The sequence below is a fragment of the Podarcis gaigeae genome (assembly GCF_964106915.1).
Source record: "Podarcis gaigeae genome assembly, chromosome: 15".
In the NCBI taxonomy this organism is placed as follows: domain Eukaryota; kingdom Metazoa; phylum Chordata; class Lepidosauria; order Squamata; family Lacertidae; genus Podarcis; species Podarcis gaigeae.
The window spans coordinates 39,655,897-39,681,121 of NC_139692.1; the positions used below are offsets into that span (position 1 = coordinate 39,655,897).

The following is a 25,225-nucleotide window of genomic DNA, read 5'->3' on the forward strand; positions in this document are numbered from 1 at the left end:
GCAATAACACATTACAATATCATCTTAAATATAGATATTTTATTTGCTTGGAGGCTTTGATGCATTTTATTTGCAAATTATAATCACTTTTGTGTTGACTCAATCCAACATACACCTCCGATTATTTTGAGCTCTTTCAGTTCTCTCTCACACACACAGCCTCCAGTTAAATTCATTTGTCTTTTTTATGAGAAATGATTCCGACACTCCTCATTGTAACTTTTAGTTTTTTTGGAAAATATATTTGATTGGATTGCCCATTGCATTTGAACACAAACACATTTTAAATTAAAATAGGTGAATGCAGCTGTGTGGAAGGACTTATAGCCCATCTAGGCATCCTTTTAACATGCATCTATGAATTGCATTCCTGATTTGTGGTCGTTATGTTATTGGAGCAGTTCTACATGATCTCACTTTCAATTCTTTTTGCACTTAAATGGCAGACATACTGCTTTATTTCCAATTGGTGCATGTCCCCATAGCTTCCTGCTGAAAGATCGCTACTTTTAATGCCACAAATATTTTGGGGGGTTTTTTTAGTTCTGATTTTATTGCACAACAGTGCCCCTCCAGGTGGCAATAACGCAGCAGCATTGATTGGGGAAGCATCTCAGAACAACTAGTAAAGCGGAATGATGTCTGGACAGTTCAGTACAAATCCACCATGAATGCACTATTATTGTGTCAAAGACATATTGCAGAATACATCTGCAAAAATACCAGTCTGGAGGGATCCAGTCACATGCTGTAAACCTTCATCAATCACAAAGTGCCCTCTGCCTCAGTACCACTTCTTAGCATGTTAGGCATTCAGTGTGTGCAAACCCACTGTAGGAGAGAAGGGTACCCTGCACAGAAATCCCAATGTGACAAAGGGACAAATAAGCTTAATGTCTGGTCTGCAAAAGTGACCAACCTCAGTTTTCACTCAAACAGCCCCCACCTGCCTTCCTTCTTACAACTCGCCCAGGGGATGGCCCTGGCTGTAAGCTTCCTTCCCCTCCTTAGTCTCATTGTTGCCCCTTACAGAACACAGTAGGGAGGAGGATGACAAAACAAGAATGAGGTGGCTCTGCCTGCCATTGGCTCTGGCTGCAGCTTGAGCTTTGGTCCCGATGCTACAGACATATGGAAATGTATTACAGTTCATTTGATGAAAGTGAACATGAGTTTAAAACAACTATAGTCCACATTCCTTCCTTTAGATAATCCAGTATACCAGCATGCATGCAAAAGTCTTATAAAAACCAGTGCAATCCCAGCAGGCAAACCCTATTCTTTTTGGTTACAACTTTATATATATATTTATAAAATTACCACCACTTTAAGATTATATTTCTTGCTTGCAATAGATACATAACCAAACAGTTTGTAAACATATATAGATGCAGGACAAACATAGCCCAGAATGCATCGCTGTGAATTGTGTCGACCACCATATTTACGAAGCCAGTCAAGACATTCGCTAGTAAGAAATACAGGAGCTGATTCTTATTCACAGCGCTGATCATGCACACACTCCGAGGCACCGTTTTCCTTTCCTGGGGCTCCGGGTCTTGTTTTTTACACGCCGCTGCCGGCTGCATGAAATTCCAGCTGCAAGGAATGCTAGCCCCAGCCACCAGAAACTTTCCAAACACCAGCACAAGATCAGCCACCAAAAAGCAACTAAAGAGTAACAGGCCGTGAGCGATGACCCACACGCAAAAGGAGAGGTTTGCCATCCGTCGGGATACGGTGTCTATGTGAGTTTGCGTTACATGAAGGCAGATAAAGAGGAGGAAAACTGCAATCAGGAAAGAGCCGATCACGCCAAGCCAATCTCTCACCAAGCTCCTCTTCTTTAACAAATATAAGCCCACTTGCACGCTAGCCATGTAAACAGCTAGGTAGCCGATGACAGAAAATATGCCCTCTCTGTTGGCATTGAAAAACCCGTCCCGTGAATCTTGGCCATCACTCCCGTGCAAGATGAACATCTTCAAAGGTGTGAAGCTGAGGAAGCCTTCATAGACTACAGCAAGTGTTGCTGCAATTAACCATGCTCTGCGCACGGGGAAGACAGCCAAAAGCAATGACGCAGCCATCCGTACAACAGCTAAAGTGAAGAAAAAGTTCCAGTGCACACCGTATTCTGAGACATGTTCGTAATAGTCAATGGCCTTGATGCTCATCACCCGCCCAAAGCCAAGAAGCAGCAAAGGCCACACAGCAAAGAACTGCCTGGCAAGATAAGAGACTTTGTGCTGTGCCGTGCCAGGCTTCAGCCGGACTTCTGGACAAACCACAGCGTTCCCAAAAACAAATGATCCCACTCCAAAATCCATTACCCCTGTTCCATAGGTCTCTGTTTTGGCATACCGCCGAGGGTACTGTGGAAAATCTACAGCCAGAATGCTGATGGATGTCAAGACATTGACAAAGACTCGGAACACTGTTATCGAAGGAATGTACTCTGGTTCCAAGCTTGTCCTCAAGAAATCGCTTATGATTTGCTTAGGCGGCACTCTCACATAATTGGTTCTCCGACTGTATATGATCAAAACCAAGCTGACACAGAATACGGTGATGGAGAGCATTACCCAAGGTAGGACAGGAGCCAAAATTGTACAAGAGAGCACTGGCGGGACAACTAAGATGGTGAAGTCTAGAAGAAAATGGCCAACCATTGACTGTAGTGGTTTTCCATAGCAGAGAAAATAAAAGATCAGCAGAAGCCCTCTGGAAAGGAGGCATAATGATGCTAGGGGTAAGCCAATGGAGATCTCCAGCAAGGTAGTTCCATTCAAATTACTTATAAATTCTTCTTTTTGCTTTTGCGACATTTTTTCTGCTTTTGTAAGTCACTAAAAAAAAGAAAGAAGAAATCAAGTTAGCAGCAAGCAAACTGAACAAAAATCAAGAGTGAGCAACTGCATCCACCCCAAGGTAAATCCTCACCTTGGTGAATCAAGTTGCTCCAATAGACTTTTTAAACCAGTGGGCAGGATAGAAATAAAAGAATTTCTATGCTGAAGTCACTTTCTCTGAGCATGACTACAAGCTTTCAGGCCACATTATTTTTTAACTGCTACTTTTACAAACAGTTGCAAAACACACTTGCAAGAAATTAAAAGAGCTTGCCTAGGAACCACATACCATAGGAACCCAACATGCACTAGCTCTTATTAGGACTTCCAAGGCAAACCCTGAAGAGGATATTTTATTTCTTTTTAACGTCAGAGCCAACATTCCTAGCAACTGCCACTAGTAAAATTATTGCGGTGAAATTATTCACATAAATTTACACAGCACCCTCAATTTCAGGTTTACAGGGAATTGTAAGACACAAGGGCCCCTCCAGGTGTCCTTCATATTGAGCGTTCATGGTAATTTATGTTCATGATGCTATCAGGGTGGTTATACGCAATCCCGCTTTCAATACTGTCTACACCTGTGAAAGTTTCAGGGCAGACATGTTGCTTCATTTCTAGTCAGTATGTGTCCCTTAACTTCCTGCTGAAATCCTCCTTATGTTCTTACTCCCACGTAGTTTTCTTCCACTAGTGACTGCACCTCACCAAATTCTGTCTAATCACCTTTGCTCCTCTTCTCTTTCTTGAGGCCTCCTACAATCGACTGCCACCTTCATTTTTTCCCTAGAAACATTTTTGCGATATGCATCTTTGGATGAGACAAGCTGCGGCTTGTCAGGGAAAGGCGTCTCTGAAGAGGGAGCTTAAAAGGCAAGAGCTCACCACACCCTCGCCTCTTACCCTGCAAGACTGCAAATTTGTCTTTCAGCACAGCAATAGTCTGCAAGGAGGCGATGTGCTAGCTTAATTACAGCTCAGGATCACCCTTGATAAAAAGCTGTAAGGCAGCAAACCTTACTGACTGGCCATTTCGAGGCTCTTTGCTCACCTTCTCCTGGAGATGGCAAGCCAATTTGTGATCCCTCAGCAACTGGTATTCAAAAGTATGCCACTTCTGACCATGGAAGTAGAACATAGCCTTCAGACATTTATTTATTTTCCTTGCTTGTTTTAACATGGATTTTATCCACAGAAGCACGCAACTTAAAAACATAAATCAAATTCTGAACAGAGGTTAAAAGAACATAAATAAAATTTAGTTCCAGAGATGTAACATTCTTTGCAATTTTAACATATAGACAGGAATTTCAAAATGAATCACTATTATTTATTTACTGCATTTATATCCCAACTTTTTCCTCCAAGGAGCTCAAGTTAGCGCACATAGTTCTCTCCCACTTCATTTAATCCCCTGTGAGGCAGGTTAGGCTGAGAGGTGGTGACTGGTCCCAAGATCAGCTTTATGGGTGAGCAGGGATTTGAACCCTGGTCTCGCAGGTCTTAAAGGGACGCGGGTGGCGCTGTGGGTTAAAGCCTCAGCGCCTAGGGCTTGCCGATCGAAAGGTCGGCGGTTCGAATCCCTGCGGCGGGGTGTGCTCCCGCTGCTCAGTCCCAGCGCCTGCCAACCTAGCAGTTCGAAAGCACCTCCGGGTGCAAGTAGATAAATAGGGACCGCTTACCAGCGGGAAGGTAAACGGCGTTTCCGTGTGCGGCTCTGGCTCGCCAGAGCAGCGATGTCACGCTGGCCACGTGACCCGGAAGTGTCTCCGGACAGCGCTGGCCCCTGGCCTCTTGAGTGAGATGGGCGCACAACCCCAGAGTCTGTCAAGACTGGCCCGTACGGGCAGGGGTACCTTTACCTTTACCTCGCAGGTCTTAATCCGATACTACCACAGTAATGCTAAATAATGGTTTGTGAGAATGTTTCTTGGCTGCACTTTCCATCATCATAGAAACATAGGAAGCTGCCTCATACCCTTCCTGGCTCCTTTAACTATTTTAAATAGCATGTTAGTTTTGGGAAGCAGAGGCCTGTCTCTCACCCTCTCATGCCGTTAGTGCCTTGGGGCAGACTCTCACTTGCTCCTTTAGCTGATTCAAGTACTAGTTGCACCCACACCTGCTATTTTAACAAGGTTTGCCCATTTCCTTCTTTCCTCCCCATTCCTTTTAGCATCATATGATGTACCAGACTGCAGCCTTTATTTAAAACTGTAAGCTGCCTTGAATGCATTGGAGAAAAAGGTGGTATATATAATTGCAGTTAGCAAATACCGTATTTTTCGCCCTATAGGACGCACATAGTTTTTTTGGGGGGGAATAAAGAGGAAAAAAATTATCCCCCCCCCCGCGCTCCGGGCAGCAGGCTGCTATCCGCAGCCTAGGGAGCCCTGCGGGAACTCCCGCAGGGCTCCCTAGGCTGCGGATATCTGCCCAAAGCGCGGGGCGCTCTGCTTCAGTGCGCCCCACGTTCCGGCCAGCAGGCTGCTATCCACAGCCTAGGGAGCCCTGCGGGAACTCCCCAGGCTTGCTGATAGCTTCCTGAAGCCTGGAGAGTGAGAGGGGTCGGTGCGCACCGACCCCTCTCACTCTCCAAGCTTCAGCGAAAGCCTGCATTCGCCCCATAGGACGCACACAGATTTCCCCTTCATTTTTGGAGGGGAAAAAGTGCATCCTATAGGGCGAAAAATACGGTAATCACATCCATACAAACATTAATAATGGGTAATTCATCCAAACCCTACACAGTGCAGGACAAAACACTGCTCTATGAAGGTTTCAGCCACTAGTCAAAAGCCCTACAAATAATTGCTAAAAGAACTGGAAAATATGCAGCAAAAACGTTTTGAAAGAATTACCTGCATTCTTATGGAGGTTAAGTTCCAGCGAAGAAAGACAGCAGGATTTGTTTGGCTCACTGAAAACATTCTCATCATAAAGGCTGGGTCAGAGACAGGTCTTTGCTGTTTCTCTGAGAATTAAAACTGCATTTAAAACACAGGTGTAGAGTTTCTCCTTAGCTCTGCATAGCTCCTGGGTTATACTTCCTGCTGCAAAAAAAAGGTAAATGAGGGATCTGTTTCCTGATGACATTTTCATCAGAGCAAGTAGCCTGCTAAACGAGATTGCCTGATTCATCAGACTGCTCAGCCATGGCCAAGTTTAATATAAAGGTTACTAAAGGTTATTAAAAGCCATTAAAAGAAAAGGTGGGAGAATTGCATCCTGATCCTACACCTGCGATAACAGGCTGCCTTGAAAGGCACACAATTGGTGCCATCTCTGTCATGGCAATTCATTCACTCACCACAGATTTGCCTAGCACAGCAACAGATTTGTAGTGAAGAGGTGATGTATTTTACAATTTTATGAGGTTCTGATTATTTGATTGTGCAACCTCGTGGTTCTTTCAGTTAGCAGTTTATACTTTTAAAAACAAAATATAATAATTTGCATTGCTTGTTTGCCCCCCACCGATTGTAGGTTTGGTCAACACAGACTGGAGTGGACCACTTAGCATTTCAGCTGAAGAAGGATGCCTCCCCCCACCCAGTAAGTTTTCACCTCCAGTAAAAAAACTCCCTGCAAGTTGTTTTTTTAACTAGCACTTCTCCTTACTGTGCTAGCTTTCTGCTTGCGGGGGTGGGGGACAACCTGCAAGGAAGTGTTCACTCTTTTGATCCCACCCCTCCAGGATACTAGGGAGTGTTACTCCCCAGGTGCTCCGCGTGTAGAACAAGCAGCGAATTTCCTTGTCTCCACGTGGGTCCGATCTGGTAAGAGCGCGTTTCCTTTCCCCACCTCCTCGATCCGAATATTATTGTTATTTTCTTATTTAGCACTACCCGCCTTTCGTCCAAAGGTACAGGGGCGGGTCACAACAATTAAAACACAACAAGTAAAAAATTAAAACAACTATTTTAGGCTGTGGTGCGACACACGCTTTCTGTGTGCAGCGGAGCTTGCTACCGAGTAAAGCCTGCGTTGTTGCTTCGGGAAGCATGCTTTGCTTCCGATGAGACACGGATCCCGGCTGCTAAACTGGAACTCACCCACCCCGCACATTTTCTTGGGAAACCCCACTAATTTCCGCGTAAAGCATGCAGCGACCCTGCGCACCCTTTTCTTAGGAGTAAACCTCGTTCTTGAACTCGGTGGAGCTTCCTTCCGAGGAAAACTTGCACCACGGTTGTCTGAACGTGAATGGCAGTCAGCGCTGTCTGCTTCCTTCGGAGGAAACAGGCACAGGATGAGGCCGGCGGGATGCAAAACCCACGCATCCCTACTGGGTAGTGAGCCCCATTGGATTTCAATGAGATTGTGCGCGTGTTAAGCGCGCACAGGCTGGCGCTGCAAAGCTGCGGTCCTCTGCGCGCTCCAGATTCCCCCGGGAATCCGAAATTGGGCTCCGCATCCCGGAGGCGGGGCGTCAAATCCGGATCTTCCAGGGAGTCTGGAAGCCCTTCCGATTCAAACCCAGCAGCCTCCGCCTCCAGCTCCGCCTTTGCCCGGGACTGGCTGAGCCGTCCTTCGCCTACCTCCGGAGGACGTTGCTTTTCGCCGGTCGCTCTCGATCTTCTCCTTCTCCATATATACATGGAACGGGTGAGTCCATTTAGTCTCAAATCTCTTTCTCTCTGCTTTCTTTCATCTGTTCCTTATCAATGTAGTTATTTCTCTCTTCCTCTCCAGAAATGCTGATCTCTTAGTTTAAGCCCCACAACTTATTCCCTCCCCCCTACTCCACATGCTGCTTCAGAAAGGGAATGAAGCAAGAGTTCCCTTAAGGGTGTGCAGAGTTCTTTTCCCACTCATTGAAGAGCAAAGCAAGGATCCCAGTGGGAAAGGACCATAGCTCAGTGGTAGAACATCTGCTTGGCATGCAGAAGGTCCCAGGTTCAATTCCCTGCATCTTCGGGTGGGGCTGGGAGTGGCCTCTGCCTGAAAACCTGAAGAGCTGCTGCCAGTCAGTGTAGATAACACTGAGCTAGATAGACCAGTAGTCTGACTCTGTATATGACATCTCCTCCTATGTTTCTATGAAAGGGGAGGGGGGGTCTGATTTTCAAATCCCTCAGTACTGCCCCCCTCTCTCAGAACAATATATAAATCACTGCCTTTAGTTTGTTGTTATGTTTTAAGAGTTTTTCATCTATTTTTATTTTATTTGTTATCTATTTTTGGTTAGTCACCCTTAGGCATTGGCTTGAAGAGTGGGGTAGAGAAACTTGCATTAATAATAATAATAATAATAATAATAAGTGTAAGTGTTGCTGATCCCTGGCTTTAAGCTTCTTCTACATCTTCTGATGTGTTCCTGTCCAACGTTGTATGTTTATACCTTTTTTGGGGTTTCTTTCATTTGGTTTTTCAATGACGGCCCCCCACACCCCTTTTCAATTTTAGCTCTACAAATGCTAGGCTGCCATGATTCTATAATGTCAACACACTTACCTGGAAGTAAGCCCACTGAACATAGCAGTACTGTCTTCTGAGTAAACATGTATAGGATGCCTAGGTCCTCCAGATTTTGCTGAACTACAACTCCCATCAGCCTACAAACATAACCAATTTGTCAGAGATGATGGGAATTGTAGTTCAGCAACATCTGGAGGGCTAAAGGTTCTCTGCACCTGGGTTAGCACATTGAACTGGGAGTAGGGAGAATCAGTCTTACCTCCCTCATAGGGCTGTTGTGAGATTTAGTTATATTTAGTTATATACAGGGAATGGGGGGGTGGGATCAATTTTATACCCTCTGGCTGTGGAGGCTCAGAGTGGATAGGTCAGATCCTTTATTAATCTTAACTGTGCTGGTTTCAAAACATATCCCACTTGGAGCAGAGGCTTGCTTGAAATTGGAGTGTGTGTCTAGGCAAGCTTGGCTAATAACTGGGTGAATCTTTTGGGGCCTTTGGACTTTCTTTGTTGACAAAAAAACATGTGCAAGGCACACTGGGTAAAGCTAATTCGAAATACAGCATTTTCCATCATTGTAACAACAATGTGTCACAGCACGTGACTTAAAAAAAAAAAGTGCAGTGACCTTGCCTGATGAAACCCAAAGTTCAGGACATCCATTGCCAATTATGACTATCCAGGGGTCTCCAGAAATCCACAAGCGGAACAAGAAGGTGTCAGCTCTTCCATCCTCCTGTGGGACCCCAGTATTCAGGTAGACTGTCCCTCTACTTGGAGGCTCAAAGTTTGCTCTCTTAGCTGATCTCCATAGATGAGGGATGGGGAAGCTGTGCCCCCCCCCGATGATGCTGAACTATGTATCCCATAATCCTTGACCATTTGCCATGTTGTCTGGGGCTGATGGGAGTTTGAGTCCAGCAGCGTCTGAAGGGGACCAGTTTGCTTACCACTTAGTTTGGGCCTTGAAGGGCTGATCTCTCCCTCTCCCTTTCCTTTTCCCTCCACTCTGAATTTCCTTTATTGTTTCTGGCCTTTTTTGTTTCTAAGCCTGATGCCAGGGCCTGTCTCTCTCTTATTTCTAACGTAACTTGATCTGAGAGATTATCGCCGTCTGAAAAAAAGAATAAAAAAATTATAAATAAATAAAACTTTGGAAGGCCTTGAATACACTAAAGTAGAAAGACAGTATTATTATTATTATTATTATTATTATTATTATTATTATTATTATTATTATTTCTATTCTGCTCTTTATCTGAGGATCAGAGGGCAGTTTGCAATAAAAAAATAAAAAAATACTTACCATAGGATAGTAACCTACATACACACAGTTTAAAAGACCATAGGTTGTTTAATTAGCAAAAGGTCTGGGAGAAGAGGAATGTTTTTGCCTGGTGCCTAAACAGATGTAACAGAGTATGCAGTTTTCAGGAAGAAATGAAATATACACATCTGTAAACCAGAGATCACTTCTTAGGAACATAGAAAGCTGCCTGATACCAAGTCAGACCATTGGTCCATCTAGCGCAATGTTGTCTACACTGACTGGCAGCAGCTCTGCAGGGCTTTAGATGACCGTTTTCCTACCTGGAGATGCCGGGGATTGAACCTGCAACCTTGTGCATGCAAAATATGTCTGCCACTGACCTAAGCTCATTCCACACATTTAAGTGCCATTTTGCATAGACTCCAGATGTTTATTTATAGTAAACAATAACAACAACCCAAATTTCTAGCCCTTAAGTGTGTACAGACATTCATGAAAGTACAGTATTTGAAACACAGGAAGTTGCAGCTGGATTATCGGTCTATGTAATTCAGTATCATCCACACCGACTGACAGTGGCTCTCCAGGATTTCAGACAAGACCTCCCATCCCCACCTGGAAACTGAGCCTGGTACCTTCAGCCTGCAGAGTAGATGCTGTACCACTGAGCTGTTGCCCGTCTTTCCTCATTTTCTCTGCTTCTGGTGAGAGAAGTGCAAAGTTGACCAGAACAGTGTGGTTGCAGCATGGACAGTGGCGTAGCGTGGGCGGTGCAGGGGGGGCCGGGCGCAACATCTGGGGGTTAGGGGGCGCAAATCCATGGGTTAGGGGGCACAAATCCACGGGTTAGGTGGCGCAAATTACTTGCCTTGCCCCGGGTGCTGACAACCCATGCTACGCCACTGAGCATGGAGCTCAATCAGCTATTGTGCTGTTTTATATTGTGATACATGGGCTGGATCGCTTTAGGTCGTTGGCCAACAATTATGTACTGGGGGGCTGTTGTAAGGATGGAGGGGTGGGAGCCCAGCCACCCCCTGGCCAAGGATCTGTTAGTGTCTCCTATTGCACTAAGGCCCTTCCTTCCTCTCCTCTGCTTTTCTGCCTTCATACTGACAAATCAGGTCCCAGGGTCCAGTGGCCGAACTCTTGATTGCAAGGCCTTATAATGATCCAAGCTTATTGAGTCACTTCTCTAATGCTCAGTTGTCGCACAGAAGCGGCTGTCCTCCCTCATGCTGCTTTTACATTCTTCCCCTCCCATACTTAAAACACAACATGTCTTAAGTACTTGACAACCAATTAGGGGTGTTTAAATTCCCATCATGTCCTGTTGGGGAGCTTCCCAGAAGCATCACAACTGTCTTCTGTTGGAGACAGGTCAATGGACGGATTTTTGGTCTGGTCTGCCAAGGGGATTTTAAGGCTCTTGAATCCTGAATGTGGTATCACACATTGCTGTTACCGCAAATAGAGGCTCAATGAGAATTAGGAGACCCACCTGCCTTGGCACCCAGCTGAAGAGTGTGTTTGTGTGTGGAAATCTGTTCTAATAATCCTTTATAAGCAGGACAGGTTGTTTAAAGGGTAACTGTAATCCACAAAGAGGCCAACAATGGATCTTCAGAGTTAAGGAAAGAATAGCTTTATTGTTCCTGATGTGGGTTTCCCCCCCAATGTTATTGACTTCAGATAGTCAGCATTCCATGCTCACTAAGCATGTTCAGTGTTCACTTGAGTTGTTTTTGGAGCCCTGTCTCTTCTTTGCACCCCACTCATTTTAAAAAAATGATTTGTGATTGCCACCAGTCCCCTCTTCTGCATACTCTGGCGTGGACTGAAGACTTGGGTCAGGGTCTTCTCTCATTAGTACAGGGAGTATAGAGAAGCAAGAAGAATGGGTGTAACTCTGAGCATGGCTGATGTTGGATATCACCCAACATAAGGGAGCAGAGGTAAAACCAGCCTCCTGCAGATAACTTGGGGGGGGGGGTAACTGGGAATGGAAAAACCAGGCTTGCAGGAAGCCTGAATGGGCACATTCCATGCTGCAATATTTTACTGCAAATCCCACAAATAGTAGCTGTCAGTGAATAGTATGGGACTATCTCTTAAGCATAATTATTTTTGATTGGGGGGGGGGGGAGAATCCTAACCAGTGGAATGATCACAGGGGAAGTTAATAAAAACAACATCCCATAGCTTAAATCTGCTGGCTGGATTTGCTGCTTCTGGATAGAACCAGCAGTCTGGGTTGCTGGATGGTTTTTTGTTTTTTGTTTCCCTGGCGTGTAACTTTCCACTGGTCACGCCCGTGCAAAAATGTTCTGCTGTCGTTTTTCCCCACAGGCCTTCTTTTCCCTCCTCCCACAAATCTGTTTATAACAGCCGGGAAACCTTACATTTAAGGAAGGGGAAGAATCCACTTTGCTATCCTTAATCCAAAAGGACGCCAGAGTGCAAACAGATATTTCTCTAAACTGTTTTTTTCAGTTAGGGATTTGTGATGTTGCCCCTTCCCATTCAGTTTTGCATAATCGACCCTGGGGATAGTCCCCAGGCCCCACTTTGCCTCACTAGACCCAGACGCTTGCTGTTGCTCAGAGCGCTGGAATATAGAAAGCGGCGTTCTCAGCCGTACCTGGAGATGCTGGGGATACAACACAGGACCAAGCTACAGCTCTTCCCTCACAGGATAAAACAAGTTTCCAGTCCTCATGGTGTTGTACTAAGGGCCAATTTAAATAGGAACAGAAGAAGCTGCCTTGTACTGTGTCAGACCATTGCTCCATCGAGCTCGGTATTTTCTATCCTGAGGGTGAGGAACCTTAGAGTAGATCCCCAGGTCAAATGCATACCCGCCATATGTCCTGGGAAAAAAGGGGGAACATCCCATATCTCCATGTGAAATTGCGGCAGGTATTTTGGGTGCTGTGGTCTCACACCCTGAAAAAAGCATTTGTGGGGGGAGATAGCAGCGCAGGTCACATGCCTCACCTGGGAGCATGTCCTGGAAAACACGTACCCCTGTTTTTAATCTAAAAAAGTTGGACTGGATGCATATGCAGCTCTCTAGGCCACACCTCCTTCTCTGTTTTGCTTTGCACCTTCCTTGAGTGTTGGTGTCTGGCTGTAAGGTGCCCTTGCCTGGATGGAGGAGAGAAAGCAGTGTGTGTGAGTATATGGAGAAATTAGCCTCAGTAAAACACGCCTTTCTTGCTCCATCTTCTTTTGCCCCTGGCATGTGGCCTTGAAGGGAGTATCGCCCTTAGGCTGAAAAAAAGGTTCCCCACCCCATGATTTATCTATCACGCAGCCCATTGAAGTCTTCCCTGTCACACTCAGTAGCATTTTGCAGGTTGCCAAAACCACTTCAAGTAAACAACCTTCTTCATTCTATTCAGGGCTCCTCGTTTCTCTTGCTTGAGATTTCCTGCAACCTGAAGTCTGCTACCGTTGAGATTTTGCCAAGCTGGTAGTACTCCAATGCATTCTCCAACACAAACTTCAAAGCCTCCCAAAATGAGAAGGGAAAAAATGCCCAAGCAGGTAATGTCAGGGGAAGCTAAGATGGTAATATGGAAAGGCTTCCAGTAGTGCCAGGAAGCCATCCAGGGAGCAGATCATATGGCTGCCTGTCCAGAAGCTAAGAAGCTGCCTGATACTGAGTCTGGCCATGGGGTCCGTCTAGCTCAGTGCTATCTGCACAGGCTGGCAGCAACTCTTCAGGGTTTCCGGCAGGGAGTGTCTCCTAGCTGCTGGGGACTGAGCATGAGACCTTCTCCAAACAGAACAAGGCCTCTACTGCTGAGCTACAGCTCTTCCCTAAAATTAAAGCAAGAATCTAGTCCTCATGGTTCTGAATTTAAGGGCCAGCTTTGATAGGAACATAGGAATCTGCCTTAAACTAAGCCTGGCCAATCTAGCCCAGTATTGTGCACACTGATGGACAGAGGCTCCAGAATTTCAAAGGAATTTGTACCTGGAGGTGCCATGGATTGAACCCGGGACTTCCGACTGGTGGTGGCTCTCCAGAGTTTCAGGCAGGAGCAGATCCCAGCCTTACCTGCTTGTAAACTTACTTTCAGGACAGCTTTTTATATGGCAAAATCACCATGGTGATTTGGTCAGTTAGTGGCATTTCCTTCTGCCTCTTCTTCAGGTGAATGGCACCAAGAGTCACCCGGCCACCAGTTGTAATAAAGAGAATGGTCTCGGTGAAGATGTCAAATCCTTCTTGGGTGACGAACAGCAGCTCCATTGCTTTGATGACCTTACCAAAGTGAATCCTGTGACCACCACAACTGGTAGGGTTTAAAAACAAACACACACAACTGTGCATTCACATGTCACATGAAGACCGGGGTGGTGAACCTGTGGTCCAATTTCATGCAGCCCTCAGCATCACCCGGCGCCCCAGGCTGTGGGCCTATTCTTGCTGTTCTGCCCTGGTCTCCGTTTTTTGGTCACAGCAGGATGTGACTCGATTATTCTCCCACATGCAAGGAACAAACTCATTTCTCCTAGTGCAATTCTTCCATTATGCCCCTCCCCCCCAAAAATAAACCCTCCTTACCTTGGTTCTTGGGATTAGGGCTGAACTAAAAAGACCCCGGTCCCCCAGCTGTCTATAATTTATACCAGCAGTGAGGGAAGCTATATCTCTCTAGATATTGCTGGGCTACAGCTCCAACATCTGGAGTCTTACAGCTTCCCCACTCCTGCCTTGTGTGGGGAAAAAGGGAGGTTGAATTCGGAAACATGAAATAGCACATTTCTTGCCATTGATGAAACCTTCCACCGTCCTCAGTCCTGAAGTGCCTGCAAGCGAGATACGCCATCGACGTGTTTTACACCAATGCCGGCAGCAGCCTGGTGGCAGTCAACCCCTTTCGGCCGATACCGCCTCTCTACTCGCTCGAGCTCATGAGGGACTACCACACTGCCCCCCGCCTTCAGGTGAGTGAGGGGTGAAGGGAGAACTGCACCAGCTCACCCCTGCCAAATTAGATCTTTCCCAGGAGATGCCTGGAAAATAACTTAACAGTTGGTAGCTTTAAAAAAAAGGAAGATGTAAAGGCTACACTTTCGGATGAGGTAGGGAAGGTTGCAGGCTTCCCATCTGCCCTGCATCCATCATCGCCCTTAAGTTCCCACTAAGCCATTAACCCAGGGGTGGGGGACAGATGCAACCCTCCACTGCCTTTTGGACTCCAGTTCCCATCAGCCCCAGTCAGCCTGGCCCAATGGTTAGGGGTGAGGAGAGCTGGTTTGCAGAAAGATCTAGGGATCCAAGGGACTACAGTTCCCATCATCCCTGGCCAGGGTGGCCCATGGTCATGGATGATGGGGGCTGAAGCCTGCAAGATCCAGAGGCCACAGGTTCCCCATCCCTGCATTTAGTGAGCTGCACCTGACAGTAGCTTTTCCCTTCCAAAAACACATCTGTCTTCGCTCTTTTGCTTCTTAGGAACTCAAACCTCATGTTTTCGTGGTAGCGGAGGAGACCTACAGGAATGTCCAGAGCCAGATCCCACCTGTAAACCAGTCCATCATTGTGAGCGGCGAAAGCGGAGCTGGGAAGGTAAGGGAAATACTTCCTTCAGGCATCTCTCTGTGATCGGCTGCCTGCTCACCCATCTCTGGGGGAAGACCATGTTGCTGGCTTGTGTAGGTGAATAGGAAACATAACTTTTTCTTTCATTCATTACCTCAAAGTGCAAGGCTTTTCCCGATCTGTGCAAAGTTCTCTGCATGTGGACAGCTACCATATCTGAGAAAGGTGCAATGGAGCCCTGATGTCATTGTTTGCCACATGCAAGGAGCTTTCTCCAAGTGTGCTTATGAGCCATCCACTTTTGGTTTTGATAATACAATGCAGTTTCCTATTGAATCCAAGCTTGGGAAACCATCACTTATTATCACCCAGGGGTGGGGACCTTTTTTTAGACCCAAGGGCCGCATTTCCTCAACCGATGCCAGTGCTGTCATTTTGGCCCCAGGCTAAGACCTTACTTGTATGCTCAGGCATTTTAAAATTGTGTAAGCTGTATATATCTCACCAGGGCCACAAACATATCATTAAAACAAGATCATTAGAAACATTCAAAAACAGCGCAAAAGCAATGACATTCCCTCAGCCCATGATTTCAGGGTTGTCAGGATCGGTATCTTTCAGCCATCAACTTAGGTAAACATGAATGTCTTTCAAATCATCCTGAAAAGCCAGTATTGAGGGAGACAGATGCACCTCCCCAGAGAGGGTATTCCACAAACTGGGAGCCACCACTGGAAAAGGCCATGTTGCAGGTCAGCACCAGCTAGCCCCCTGTGGCAGCACCAACACCTCACTTGCTGATCGCAGGGTTGGAGGTGGTGGATTGTTTTACTTGCTCTGTAGTTTTTTTGCGGCTTTATTTGTTCTGAACATTTTAGTATGTGTTTGGTATGTTTAAGACTTGGTTGGCTGGCATTTATTTTCTGTACCCTGTCCTGGTATCGGCATTGATGGCAGGTGGGATAATATTTTTTACTATACTGATAAATGGGGAAGGAGACGGAAGGTTGGAGCGTATGAATCCAAGTTGCCTACAGTCATTGGGCATTCTGTTCAGCACATAGGTGAGCTGAGCAGTGCCTGTTCACACATTCAGCAGCAAGTTCTGTGCACGTGAGAACAGCCTCAAAATGCTAGCTCTTCATTTGTGGCCTCATTGAAGCAGCCCTCCCTCTTTTCCTCCCTGTAAACACCTTTCTGATTCAATGACATCTGTCAAGAGCAGCCCACAGCTCACATTCATGACCATCTTTCCAGACATGGACCTCCCGTTGCCTGATGAAATTTTACGCCACAGTCGCCTCGTCCTCCACCGTCCCCAAAGGCAGCGTGGCAGTGGAAAGGATAGAGAAGAGGGTGTTGGACTCCAACCCAGTGATGGAAGCTTTTGGTAAATAGGACTTTTGAATAGATATATTCCTGCAAGTGTAGCAGCACAGATCAAACTGCCAAGCCACAGATTGTGTGAACTGTGGTTTGGGTTCTGTGGACAGCAGGCAAACCATGACTTGAAAGCTTCTTGAGTAGAAAGAATCCCAGCTGAGCTTTCATTTCAAATTGCCACCAATTTCATTTTAAAAAGCCACCAAATAGAAAACTGCCTTCGAAGTATGATCGGTATACTTTAAGGCTCCCAGTTGTTGATCTGCAGCCATATCTTAATATGCTGCACACCTGAAACTACATATGACATCAGGTGGTACAGGTGTGTGTGGCTTGGGGGAAATGGTCTAGCAGGCCAGGAGTTTCGCATGTCTGTTCTACAATAGGGTTGCCATATTTCAAAAAGTGAGATTCCGGACACAAAGGTTTTTTTTGCCAAAGTTGTTGAGCAATCTTTAGCTTTACCCAAAGTTGTTGAGCTTTTTTGGAGCTATTTTAAAGGAAAATGGGTTGCCATACCTCCGGATTTTCCCAGACATTTTTGAGATTTGCGCCTGGAGACTGCTTCCGACGGCAGTATTCTGGCCATGTACGGGAAATTCCAGTCATATGGCAACCCTATTCTACAGTAACAGCGATTTCCCATTGTGTCCATATGAATGGTGAGCTGTCTATTCTCAGAGTCTGTCAACCCGCTACATTTCCTTCTTTAAGAGGGAGAATTGCCTTGACTGGTGTGTTATTTTTGATCATTAATCTACCTCTTCTCTCATTCTCCACTTGGGCTGGACTTTGCAGGAAACGCATGTACCCTTCGTAACAGCAACAGCAGCCGTTTTGGCAAATACATCCAGCTTCAGTTAAACAGGTATGATTTTTTAAAAAACCTAGAGATATACACAAACAGCTCGACAGCACTGAAGTTGGCTGACATTGCCACCAATTCCTAACTGCAAATTTTGTGCTGTCTTTATTGCCATGAGGACATGTGCTGAATTTGGCATTCATCCTTGGGATTGATGGGGTTCACAAACTTCCACATATTTAGAAATATAAAGAAAAAATATTTTTGAGCATTTTTTTCCAGGTCTCAGCATCTAACAAGTGCTTCCATCCAGACTTTCCTGCTGGAGAAAACAAGGGTTGCCTACCAAGCCCCCTGTGAAAGGAACTTTCATATCTTCTACCAGGTTTGTGCCGTCGGTGTTTTTTGTTATTATTATTTCAAATACATGACATTTCCTTTTTGTATGTTTACATGTGGGGGAATGCACAGTCAGTATCTAGCTTCTGCTCCTTTGAGGGTCCCAAAATCGATAACTTAAACTTGATAAGTATTTCTAAATTAACTGAACACAAAGAGCAAATCCCCTGCAATAATTTGATGTCAGTTAATTAACACAGGAAGCAGTCTTCATACCAGGTCAGATCACTGGTCCATCTGGCTCAGTACTGTCTACACTGGGTGGCAGCAGCAGGTTTCAGGCAAGGATCTCTCCCTGCCCTGTCTGGCGATTCTAGGGATGGATTCTGTGTAGTCGCTCCTGTTTATTCCAAGGTGTGGGTTTTGTGAAAGTAAGTTTAGGCAGGCATATGTTATTCATATTTCTGTATATTACTAGTAATTGGGGAGTAAAGAAAACAATGATGTTAACTCCTCATTCCTTCATTCCTTAATTTTTTTAAATTGGCAAATCTGTATGCAAGTTCCTTAGTTTAGGAAAATGCCTCTTTGCATGGCATGGAAAATAATGTAATTGTTTTGTCTTCAGCTAGATTTTATGTTACATATGATTGTAATACTTTTTGTTACTTTCTTTTGTTTGTATGAAAACTTTTCCCTCTCTTAATATAAGCTACAAATTTTAAAATATGAAAGCAGAAATGCTGCTCGAAATCCATTGTTTGGCTGTTGTGCACTTTGGAAACCATGGGTTGTATCTGACTTCTACTTGGAGTAAACCCATTGAAACTAATGTGCATGACTAACTTAAGTCCATTCATTTCAACAGGTCTATTCTGAGTAGAACAGGCTTGGCTACAACCACCATGGTTTTGGCTCCAAACCGTGGTTTTGCCATGATGTCATCTTGTGCTATTGCTTTTAAATCTAATGTGAAAGGATGGTTCCCTTTTCTTGCCTCATTTTACTCTTCCCAACATTCTCTACACACACACATATATAATTTGCTGGTTACGCTACCATGGGTTGCTTTGAGGAGAATTGCCTGAACTGTTTACACTTCCTTTCCAGATTGCAAAAGGTGCCAGTCACGAAGAACGACTGGAGTGGGACGTCCCTGAAGGAGCAAAATTCTGCTGGCTTCCGAATCCTGAAAAGACTCTAGAAGGTGTTGCTTTGGGACCATATATTGTAAAAGGAACCTCAGCTGCTTTAGGGGAAGCAGTGGGGAAGTTTAAGAATAAGCTTAAATAAATGTAGGCTCTCTATTAAGGAAAGGCTGGATGGTTATCTGTCAGGGGGGTTGCAACTGCTGCTGCGTTAAAGACTAGAAACTTGTGGTCCTCGAGATGTTGTTACTATTACCACATTCTTGCCTGGATGGAGGCTAAAGAGGGGGGGTGAATGTGTGTAGAAACTAACCTTCTATACAAAGAGAAATTTTGCAGTCATTGCTCCACCAGCGGCACCATTTCACACCTTTCTTCCCAATGGGGATAATACTCTTAAGAGACACACCATCTCCTTCTCTAACTTGAGGGTCTCTTTCTCTTCCACAGAGGACTCCTTTGAGGTGACACGAGAGGCGATGTCGCATCTGGGCATTGACTGCTACACGCAGACTAATGTTTTCAAGGTTGGTTAAAACACAGATCTGTGCCCCTGCTAGTGGCTTTACTTTGATAATGCCTCTTCCTAATGCCTGGAAGGAGGATGGCCACACTCACCAGTGGTATGTGGCCCTCAGAAAGTCACCCACAAGGGAACACAGACCTTGAGGTCAAAAAGGTTCCCTACCTCTGGCTTAAATAGTTGGCAGGGTGAACATTGATGACTTCCTACCCAGATTCTGCAGGGACGTTTGGAGTGCTGGCTCCTAGCTAACCTGAATCGTCTATGTGCCCCAAAGTGTTCTCCCACCCCTGAAGCATCTTGTCTCTTTCTCCCCCCCCCCCCCAGATATTAGCAGGTCTTCTCCACCTGGGAAACATCCAGTTCTCTGAGGCTGAGGACGAGTCGCAGCCTTGTGAACTGGACGACAGCGCCAAAGGTGAGTCGCCATGATCCCCCCGATTCCTGACCAAACTGGTTGTATTATTCATAATATTTTTAGAACAACCTTCAACCAAAGTTCCCAGGATGGTAGGCAAGAATTACAGCAGCCTCCTTCACACTAATATACTTCCAAACCATGGCCAAGACAGAGAGCATCATGTGGGTATTTAGAGGGGAAATCACTAAAGTGTGGTTTGGCTTAAGGTTGTGTGTGAACTTTTTTGAGTTGTCTTGCTCCCAGAAAAGAATGAGTGGTAAACCAAGGACAGACCGCAAGATTAAGTGGGAATCTTTTTTTAAAATAGCCACAGAACCTTTAAAAAAAAAATCTTCCAAACCCAGGATTTGCAAAGACTGCTTCCAGATTATTAAAGGTGCCCGTAGAGCAGTTGCTGGAAACGCTGCGGATCCGGACGATAACGGCTGGGAAGCAACGGCAGGTATTCAAGAAGGCTTGCCCCAAGGTTGAATGTGGGACGAGAAGGGACTGTCTTGCCAAGGTTGTCTATGCCAAGTAAGTGCTCTGGACTTTGTTTCAGGTGCTGCTTCTGTGTCACCCTCTCTCTTTGTCTTTCCTTGCCTTTTGTTCTCCCCCAAAAGGAAAGGAGCAGCCTAATGCTGTCCTGGTAACACTCCTGTAAGGTAGGCAAGCCTGCGGAGGAGAATATAACCTGTGCAGCAGATCTGGGTCTGGTTTGGCTTCCACATTCCAAGCCCAGTGCTTTATTCGCTGCATTGCACTAGTCTCCAGGTGGTTTTAACTGCAAGACAATGATAATGATTCTGTTTACTTGATTCAGGAGTGGGGAACCTCAGGCCTGGGAGCCAATTGCAAACTCCAGGACACTTTCTGTGGCCCTCAGAGCTCTCTGTGGGCCACTCCTCCTTCCCAGCCACACCCCTCACCAACTTCATACCCCCCTTTAAATAATTGGCATGGCTGAGATGTGTCCCTGAACCTTGATGGTGCCTCTTTGCTTGTCTGGAGGGGAGATAGAGGAGTGTGTGTAGAAACTAGCCTACTGTTCAGAGGTAACATTTTCTTTCCATCCATGTTTGCTCTGGCCCTGCGCACCACTGGCCTGTGGCCTGTGGGAGGTCGCCCACCTGGGACTGCCGCCTCTGGCTGAAGGAGGATTTCCCACCTCTGACTCAATAGACCTAGACCCCTTTCTTCTATGGAGACCCTGTGCAAAGCAACCATCAAGCAAATCTGAAACATATATTTAAAACCTTTTAAATCAGACTTAATTTTTTAAAAAATTAAGGAGGCACCCATGTCTCCCTCTAATACTGAAGTTGGGTGGTATGTGCCAACAGGATTGTGGCAGAGTGGGGCCACTGAGAAACAAGAGGGAGCTATCAGAGTGCCCATGAGCATGCTCAGTAGCCACAGAGTGTTGAGTGTGAGTTGGGGGGAAATAGAAAGCTGTGAGTTATGGGTGGAGAACGGAATGGAATGAGAGTGTCTGAAAAAGGGGAAGGCTGATTGGCAAATACTCCCCAACTCAGTCGGAGCAACTCTTACTCATAATGAAAACCAGCTTGGCCAAGTTTGTATTTAGACCTTTTCAGGTTCACAATTTTTTAGGTCACTGATGTGGAACCTGTGGCCTTCCAGATGTTTTGGACTCCCGACTCCCACCAGCAAATAGCCAATGATCAGGGATGGTGGGAGTTGTCTGATCAGACATCCTTTGCAGGGCCATTGCTTTAAATGTTGGTTTGAGCCCATCCTTGCAATTCCCCAAGTTAACTCTGCACAAAGCATGTGTGCTTTTGGGGAGGCAAGGTGGGGAAAGGATCATTCTTTCACTTGTCCCAAGACTCAGTCTCAATAAGGAAACAGATTTTAGGCTAGAAGATTAAGCCCTGCACAAGATATTTGCCACAAACGTTTAGGCTTCTCTGTGTCTGCCTTCTCCCTTTATAGCTGCTTCAAACAGCGTCTCCGTCTCTCCAGCCGATTGGGATGGCACAGTAGCATTTTTCTGTTGCAGGGTATTTGACTGGCTGGTGGCTGTGATCAATGGAAGCATCAATGCAGATCCTTCTGTCTGGAGCAACTTCATAGGTAACATTTTTCAATCCCTGCTGGGTGTGGGGTATCAACAGGGTTATTTGGACTGTGTACACACACAAACATGAATCTTGCACCCAGGAAATCCAGACTATGTGCTTTTAAAAAGCTGGATTCTGCAGCCTGGATATAAATCATTCAGACCCAGGGTGGGGTAGGGTTGGAGGCAGGGAATACTTTCAATTTGCAAATTTATTTATTTCTACACTGGTCACATGAATCCCACTACACCTTTGCTTGCGGGTGAAGGCTGACAATGTGGGGTTTGGGCCACAGGGCAAATTTTGAATTTTGAGGAAGTATTGAATTTTGAGGGCACCAGTCACAAGATTGCTGCCATGGGACATGCACCATGACACAAAATGCCTGCCGCATCTAAAAGAGCAGGAGAGATAGGACCACAAAATGAAGTCAACATGCCCAAAAAATCCAGTCATCCCCATCAGTGGTGGAAAAGGGACTTCAATCAGCAACCTCCCATGCTTGCTTATCGAGAGAAGCTGTATGCTCCTCTACTCCATTCAGAACAGGTGGGCAGGTGGTGTCCAATCCTGGCAACTAGTGGGAAGGGCCCCACAGCTCAGTGGCTGAGTATCTGCTGTCCCAGGTTTATTCCCCAGCATCTCCAGGTAAGACTAGGAGAGACTCCCTGCCTGAAACCCTGGCGAGCTGCTGTCAGTCGGTGTAGACAGTACTGAGCTATATAGACCAATCGTCTTGCTTGAGATGAGACAGCCCAGTGCAGACAGGAGAGGCAAACAGCCTCTCTTGTATGCTGTGGGGTTTGGAGGGGATATTTCTAGAGACTTTTCGCGGGCACCACATAGGCGACCCTGGAGCAGCGGGGTGCGGGAGGGCAGGACATTGTCTTAATCGAAGCATCCCAGATTGCTGGATCAGCCACCTTGTCTCCCACCCCAACTTCCAGGTCTGTTGGATGTTTACGGCTTCGAATCTTTTCCGGACAACCACCTGGAGCAGCTGTGCATCAACTATGCCAATGAGAAACTGCAGCAGCATTTTGTAAGCCATTTCCTCAAAGCCCAGCAGGTAATGCCCATGTTCGGGTTCTCCCACGAAGCTCTTTTGCAACATCCAGTTCCAACATCGGGGGGGGGGGGGGCTTGGGCAACATGCTGTGAGTGGCCCCCTCACCTCCTCCTCCTTCTGTTCCCCCAGGAAGAGTATGCTGCAGAAGGCCTGGAGTGGTCTTTCATCAACTACCAGGACAACCAGTGCTGCCTGGACGTAATCGAAGGCAGCCCAGTCAGCATCTTCTCTCTGCTGAACGAGGTGGGTCCAGAGTGCTCAGTTTTCTGTGATTTGGGCCTGCTTTGAAACCACTAGTCATTCCTGGCTTTCTGAGAGTGCTGACATCCATGGAGTAGGCCTGTTGGATATATATATATAGCAAAGACTGTGTGGCATAGTGGTTAGAATGTTGGACTAGGATTAGGGAGAAGCAATTTTATTTATTACTTGTGCTTCTGCCAACCTCATGCTTCCCTAGCCCAAGCCTGCAGGCTTCATTCATTCAGTCATTTACTTACTAACTAACTAACTAACTAACTAACTAACTAACTAACTAACTAACTTTCTATACCACCCTTCATCCTAGGATTGCAGGGCAGTTTACAATATAAAAACACAAAAATGCATACCATAGTAACAAACAAAAACAGTAACCTTCCATCTTGTTCATGGGTAGATATTTCAGCTCCCCATTGGCTGATAAACATTAGCACTCACATCCTGAACATCTGTAATAAAGGGAACTTTTTCACAAAGGCAGCACAGCCTCCTATTTACAGGGGAGTAAGAGATTTTGTCTTGAACATGGGTGGTTAGTCTTTTTCGGACCAAGGACCACGTTGACCGATGGTTGACCCTCCGGGGACCAAAGTGTAAAAGGTTGGTTTTGCAAAACAAGAAATGTTGATGCTTTAAGGGACACAATTTGGGTGGAGTGGGTCACAAAAAAAATTGACATCACTGCAGGAAGAGTGATCAGTTAAAAACAACAACATTGAAAATCATCCAGTGAACTTCATGGCTGAGTGGAGATTTGAACCTTTATCTGTATTTTAATAGATTAGTTTTTAATATTATTTTAATTACTTTGTGACCATTATCTTTTACATGTTTCCAGCTTTTGTATTTTATCTGTGCATTTTAATTTGTGTAAGACACCTTGAGTCCTGGTCTGGGGTAAAGATGGGATACAAATAATAATAATAATAATAATAATAATAATAACAACAACTGAACCCTGGTCTCCCAGTTCTTAGTCCGACACTCAGATCTAATTCTCAAGAGAGGTAATACCTTTGTAGTTGGAGGTTTGATTTACCCACAATGGCAAACACTTACTTTACTGATAGAGCTGCTCTCCATAGTGTCAGTTAAAATTCACTTGGCATCCCCTCCACACTTCTGTCAGTCCAACTTTCCCCATTCTTACTATCTCTCTCTCTTTCTCTTTCTCTCTTAGGAATGCCGCCTCAACAGGCCCTCCAACACCAGCCAGCTTCAAACCCGGATTGACGTGGCTTTGTCTGATAACCGGTGTGTTAGCAGGGACCGGTTTAGTAAGGAGCCCAACTTCATTGTCTCCCATTATGCTGGGGATGTCCGCTATCAGGTGGAAGGAATGGTGGAAAAGAACAAGGTACACTCAGTAGTGCAATAGCAGCAGCAGCAACAACAATTTATTATTTATACCCCGTCCATCTGGCTGGGTTTTCCAGTGGCCAATTCAGATGCGCAGGGTCCCTTTGTAATAGTCACAGCCATGCCCCCTTCTGCAATTTTTGTTTTAATAAACCCTTCTAAGATTATGCACTAAACTTATAATTACACAACAATAATAATTAGGGATGCATTGCAATGATCACCGCACATCTCCATGTTTTGCCTTTCAGCTATTTCTACAGCTTTCTGCACACAAACATGGGCAAATGATTTGGAGTGCTCAAATACCTTCTTTTGGAGTGCCTTAAAGTGTGTGTTCCTTGAAGTTCCATTGTACATAACAGAACTTGCACGCTGTTCTCTTGAAACTGAGGCACCTTGTGTTTCCAGTGTTCCTAAATGTTTAGCTTTGGAGCATATAGAACAGCTGTTCCTTGATGTTCTTCTGCGTAGGAGCTCGTCCTCAGTGGCTGACTCCCCACCTTTCATTCTGATAGGCTCCAATCAGCACAGGTGTGAGAAGACTTATTCTCAGGAGCAATAAAGCTTCTTTCAGGCTGTTTGTGTGGCTTTAATGCATTGGAGACAGGGACCCTGCTGCAGAAATAACAAAGCCTCTGGGTTTTGCGCAAGACCTCTGGGTATGCGCAAAGAGCTCTTTGGGTGCCAAATCGCTTCCCAGCTATTGCCTCCTGGTCCAGGATATTCCCTTAAGTCGCAGTATTTTGTT

At 45.6% G+C, this 25,225-nt stretch overlaps 2 protein-coding genes across 6 annotated transcripts in view; one reads left to right on the plus strand and one right to left on the minus strand.

The window, feature by feature from the left end:
* The window catches only part of MYO19 (myosin XIX), a 36,510-nt gene that overhangs the window by 3,140 nt on the left and 8,145 nt on the right, over nucleotides 1-25,225 (plus strand). For 2 of the 5 annotated variants that reach the window (XR_014558331.1, XM_083714422.1), the window contains exons 1-16: nucleotides 7,327-7,463; nucleotides 12,951-13,095; nucleotides 13,709-13,853; nucleotides 14,357-14,505; nucleotides 15,017-15,130; nucleotides 16,361-16,493; nucleotides 17,285-17,354; nucleotides 17,574-17,676; nucleotides 18,741-18,837; nucleotides 19,229-19,305; nucleotides 19,629-19,719; nucleotides 20,067-20,238; nucleotides 21,725-21,798; nucleotides 22,733-22,854; nucleotides 22,984-23,097; nucleotides 24,296-24,472. Coding sequence is in view for 4 of the 5 variants with exons in the window: in XM_083714422.1 (XP_083570548.1) it covers nucleotides 13,033-13,095; nucleotides 13,709-13,853; nucleotides 14,357-14,505; nucleotides 15,017-15,130; nucleotides 16,361-16,493; nucleotides 17,285-17,354; nucleotides 17,574-17,676; nucleotides 18,741-18,837; nucleotides 19,229-19,305; nucleotides 19,629-19,719; nucleotides 20,067-20,238; nucleotides 21,725-21,798; nucleotides 22,733-22,854; nucleotides 22,984-23,097; nucleotides 24,296-24,472 (1,701 nt within the window). In the remaining variant the exon portion in view is untranslated. Of the gene's footprint in view, nucleotides 1-6,341; nucleotides 6,411-6,577; nucleotides 6,635-7,326; nucleotides 7,464-8,611; nucleotides 9,034-12,950; nucleotides 13,096-13,708; nucleotides 13,854-14,356; nucleotides 14,506-15,016; nucleotides 15,131-16,360; nucleotides 16,494-17,284; nucleotides 17,355-17,573; nucleotides 17,677-18,740; nucleotides 18,838-19,228; nucleotides 19,306-19,628; nucleotides 19,720-20,066; nucleotides 20,239-21,724; nucleotides 21,799-22,732; nucleotides 22,855-22,983; nucleotides 23,098-24,295; nucleotides 24,473-25,225 lie in introns of those variants that run through there. The other 3 variants (XM_083714423.1, XM_083714424.1, XM_083714425.1) reach the window with 3 other exon arrangements.
* On the minus strand, nucleotides 20-5,905 carry PIGW (phosphatidylinositol glycan anchor biosynthesis class W). Its single transcript, XM_083714671.1, has 2 exons — nucleotides 5,717-5,905; nucleotides 20-2,849 (listed from the first exon to the last, which is right to left on the minus strand). Exon 2 carries the CDS (start codon nucleotides 2,826-2,828, stop codon nucleotides 1,317-1,319), a length of 1,512 nt encoding a protein of 503 aa, XP_083570797.1. The 5' UTR covers nucleotides 2,829-2,849; nucleotides 5,717-5,905; the 3' UTR covers nucleotides 20-1,316.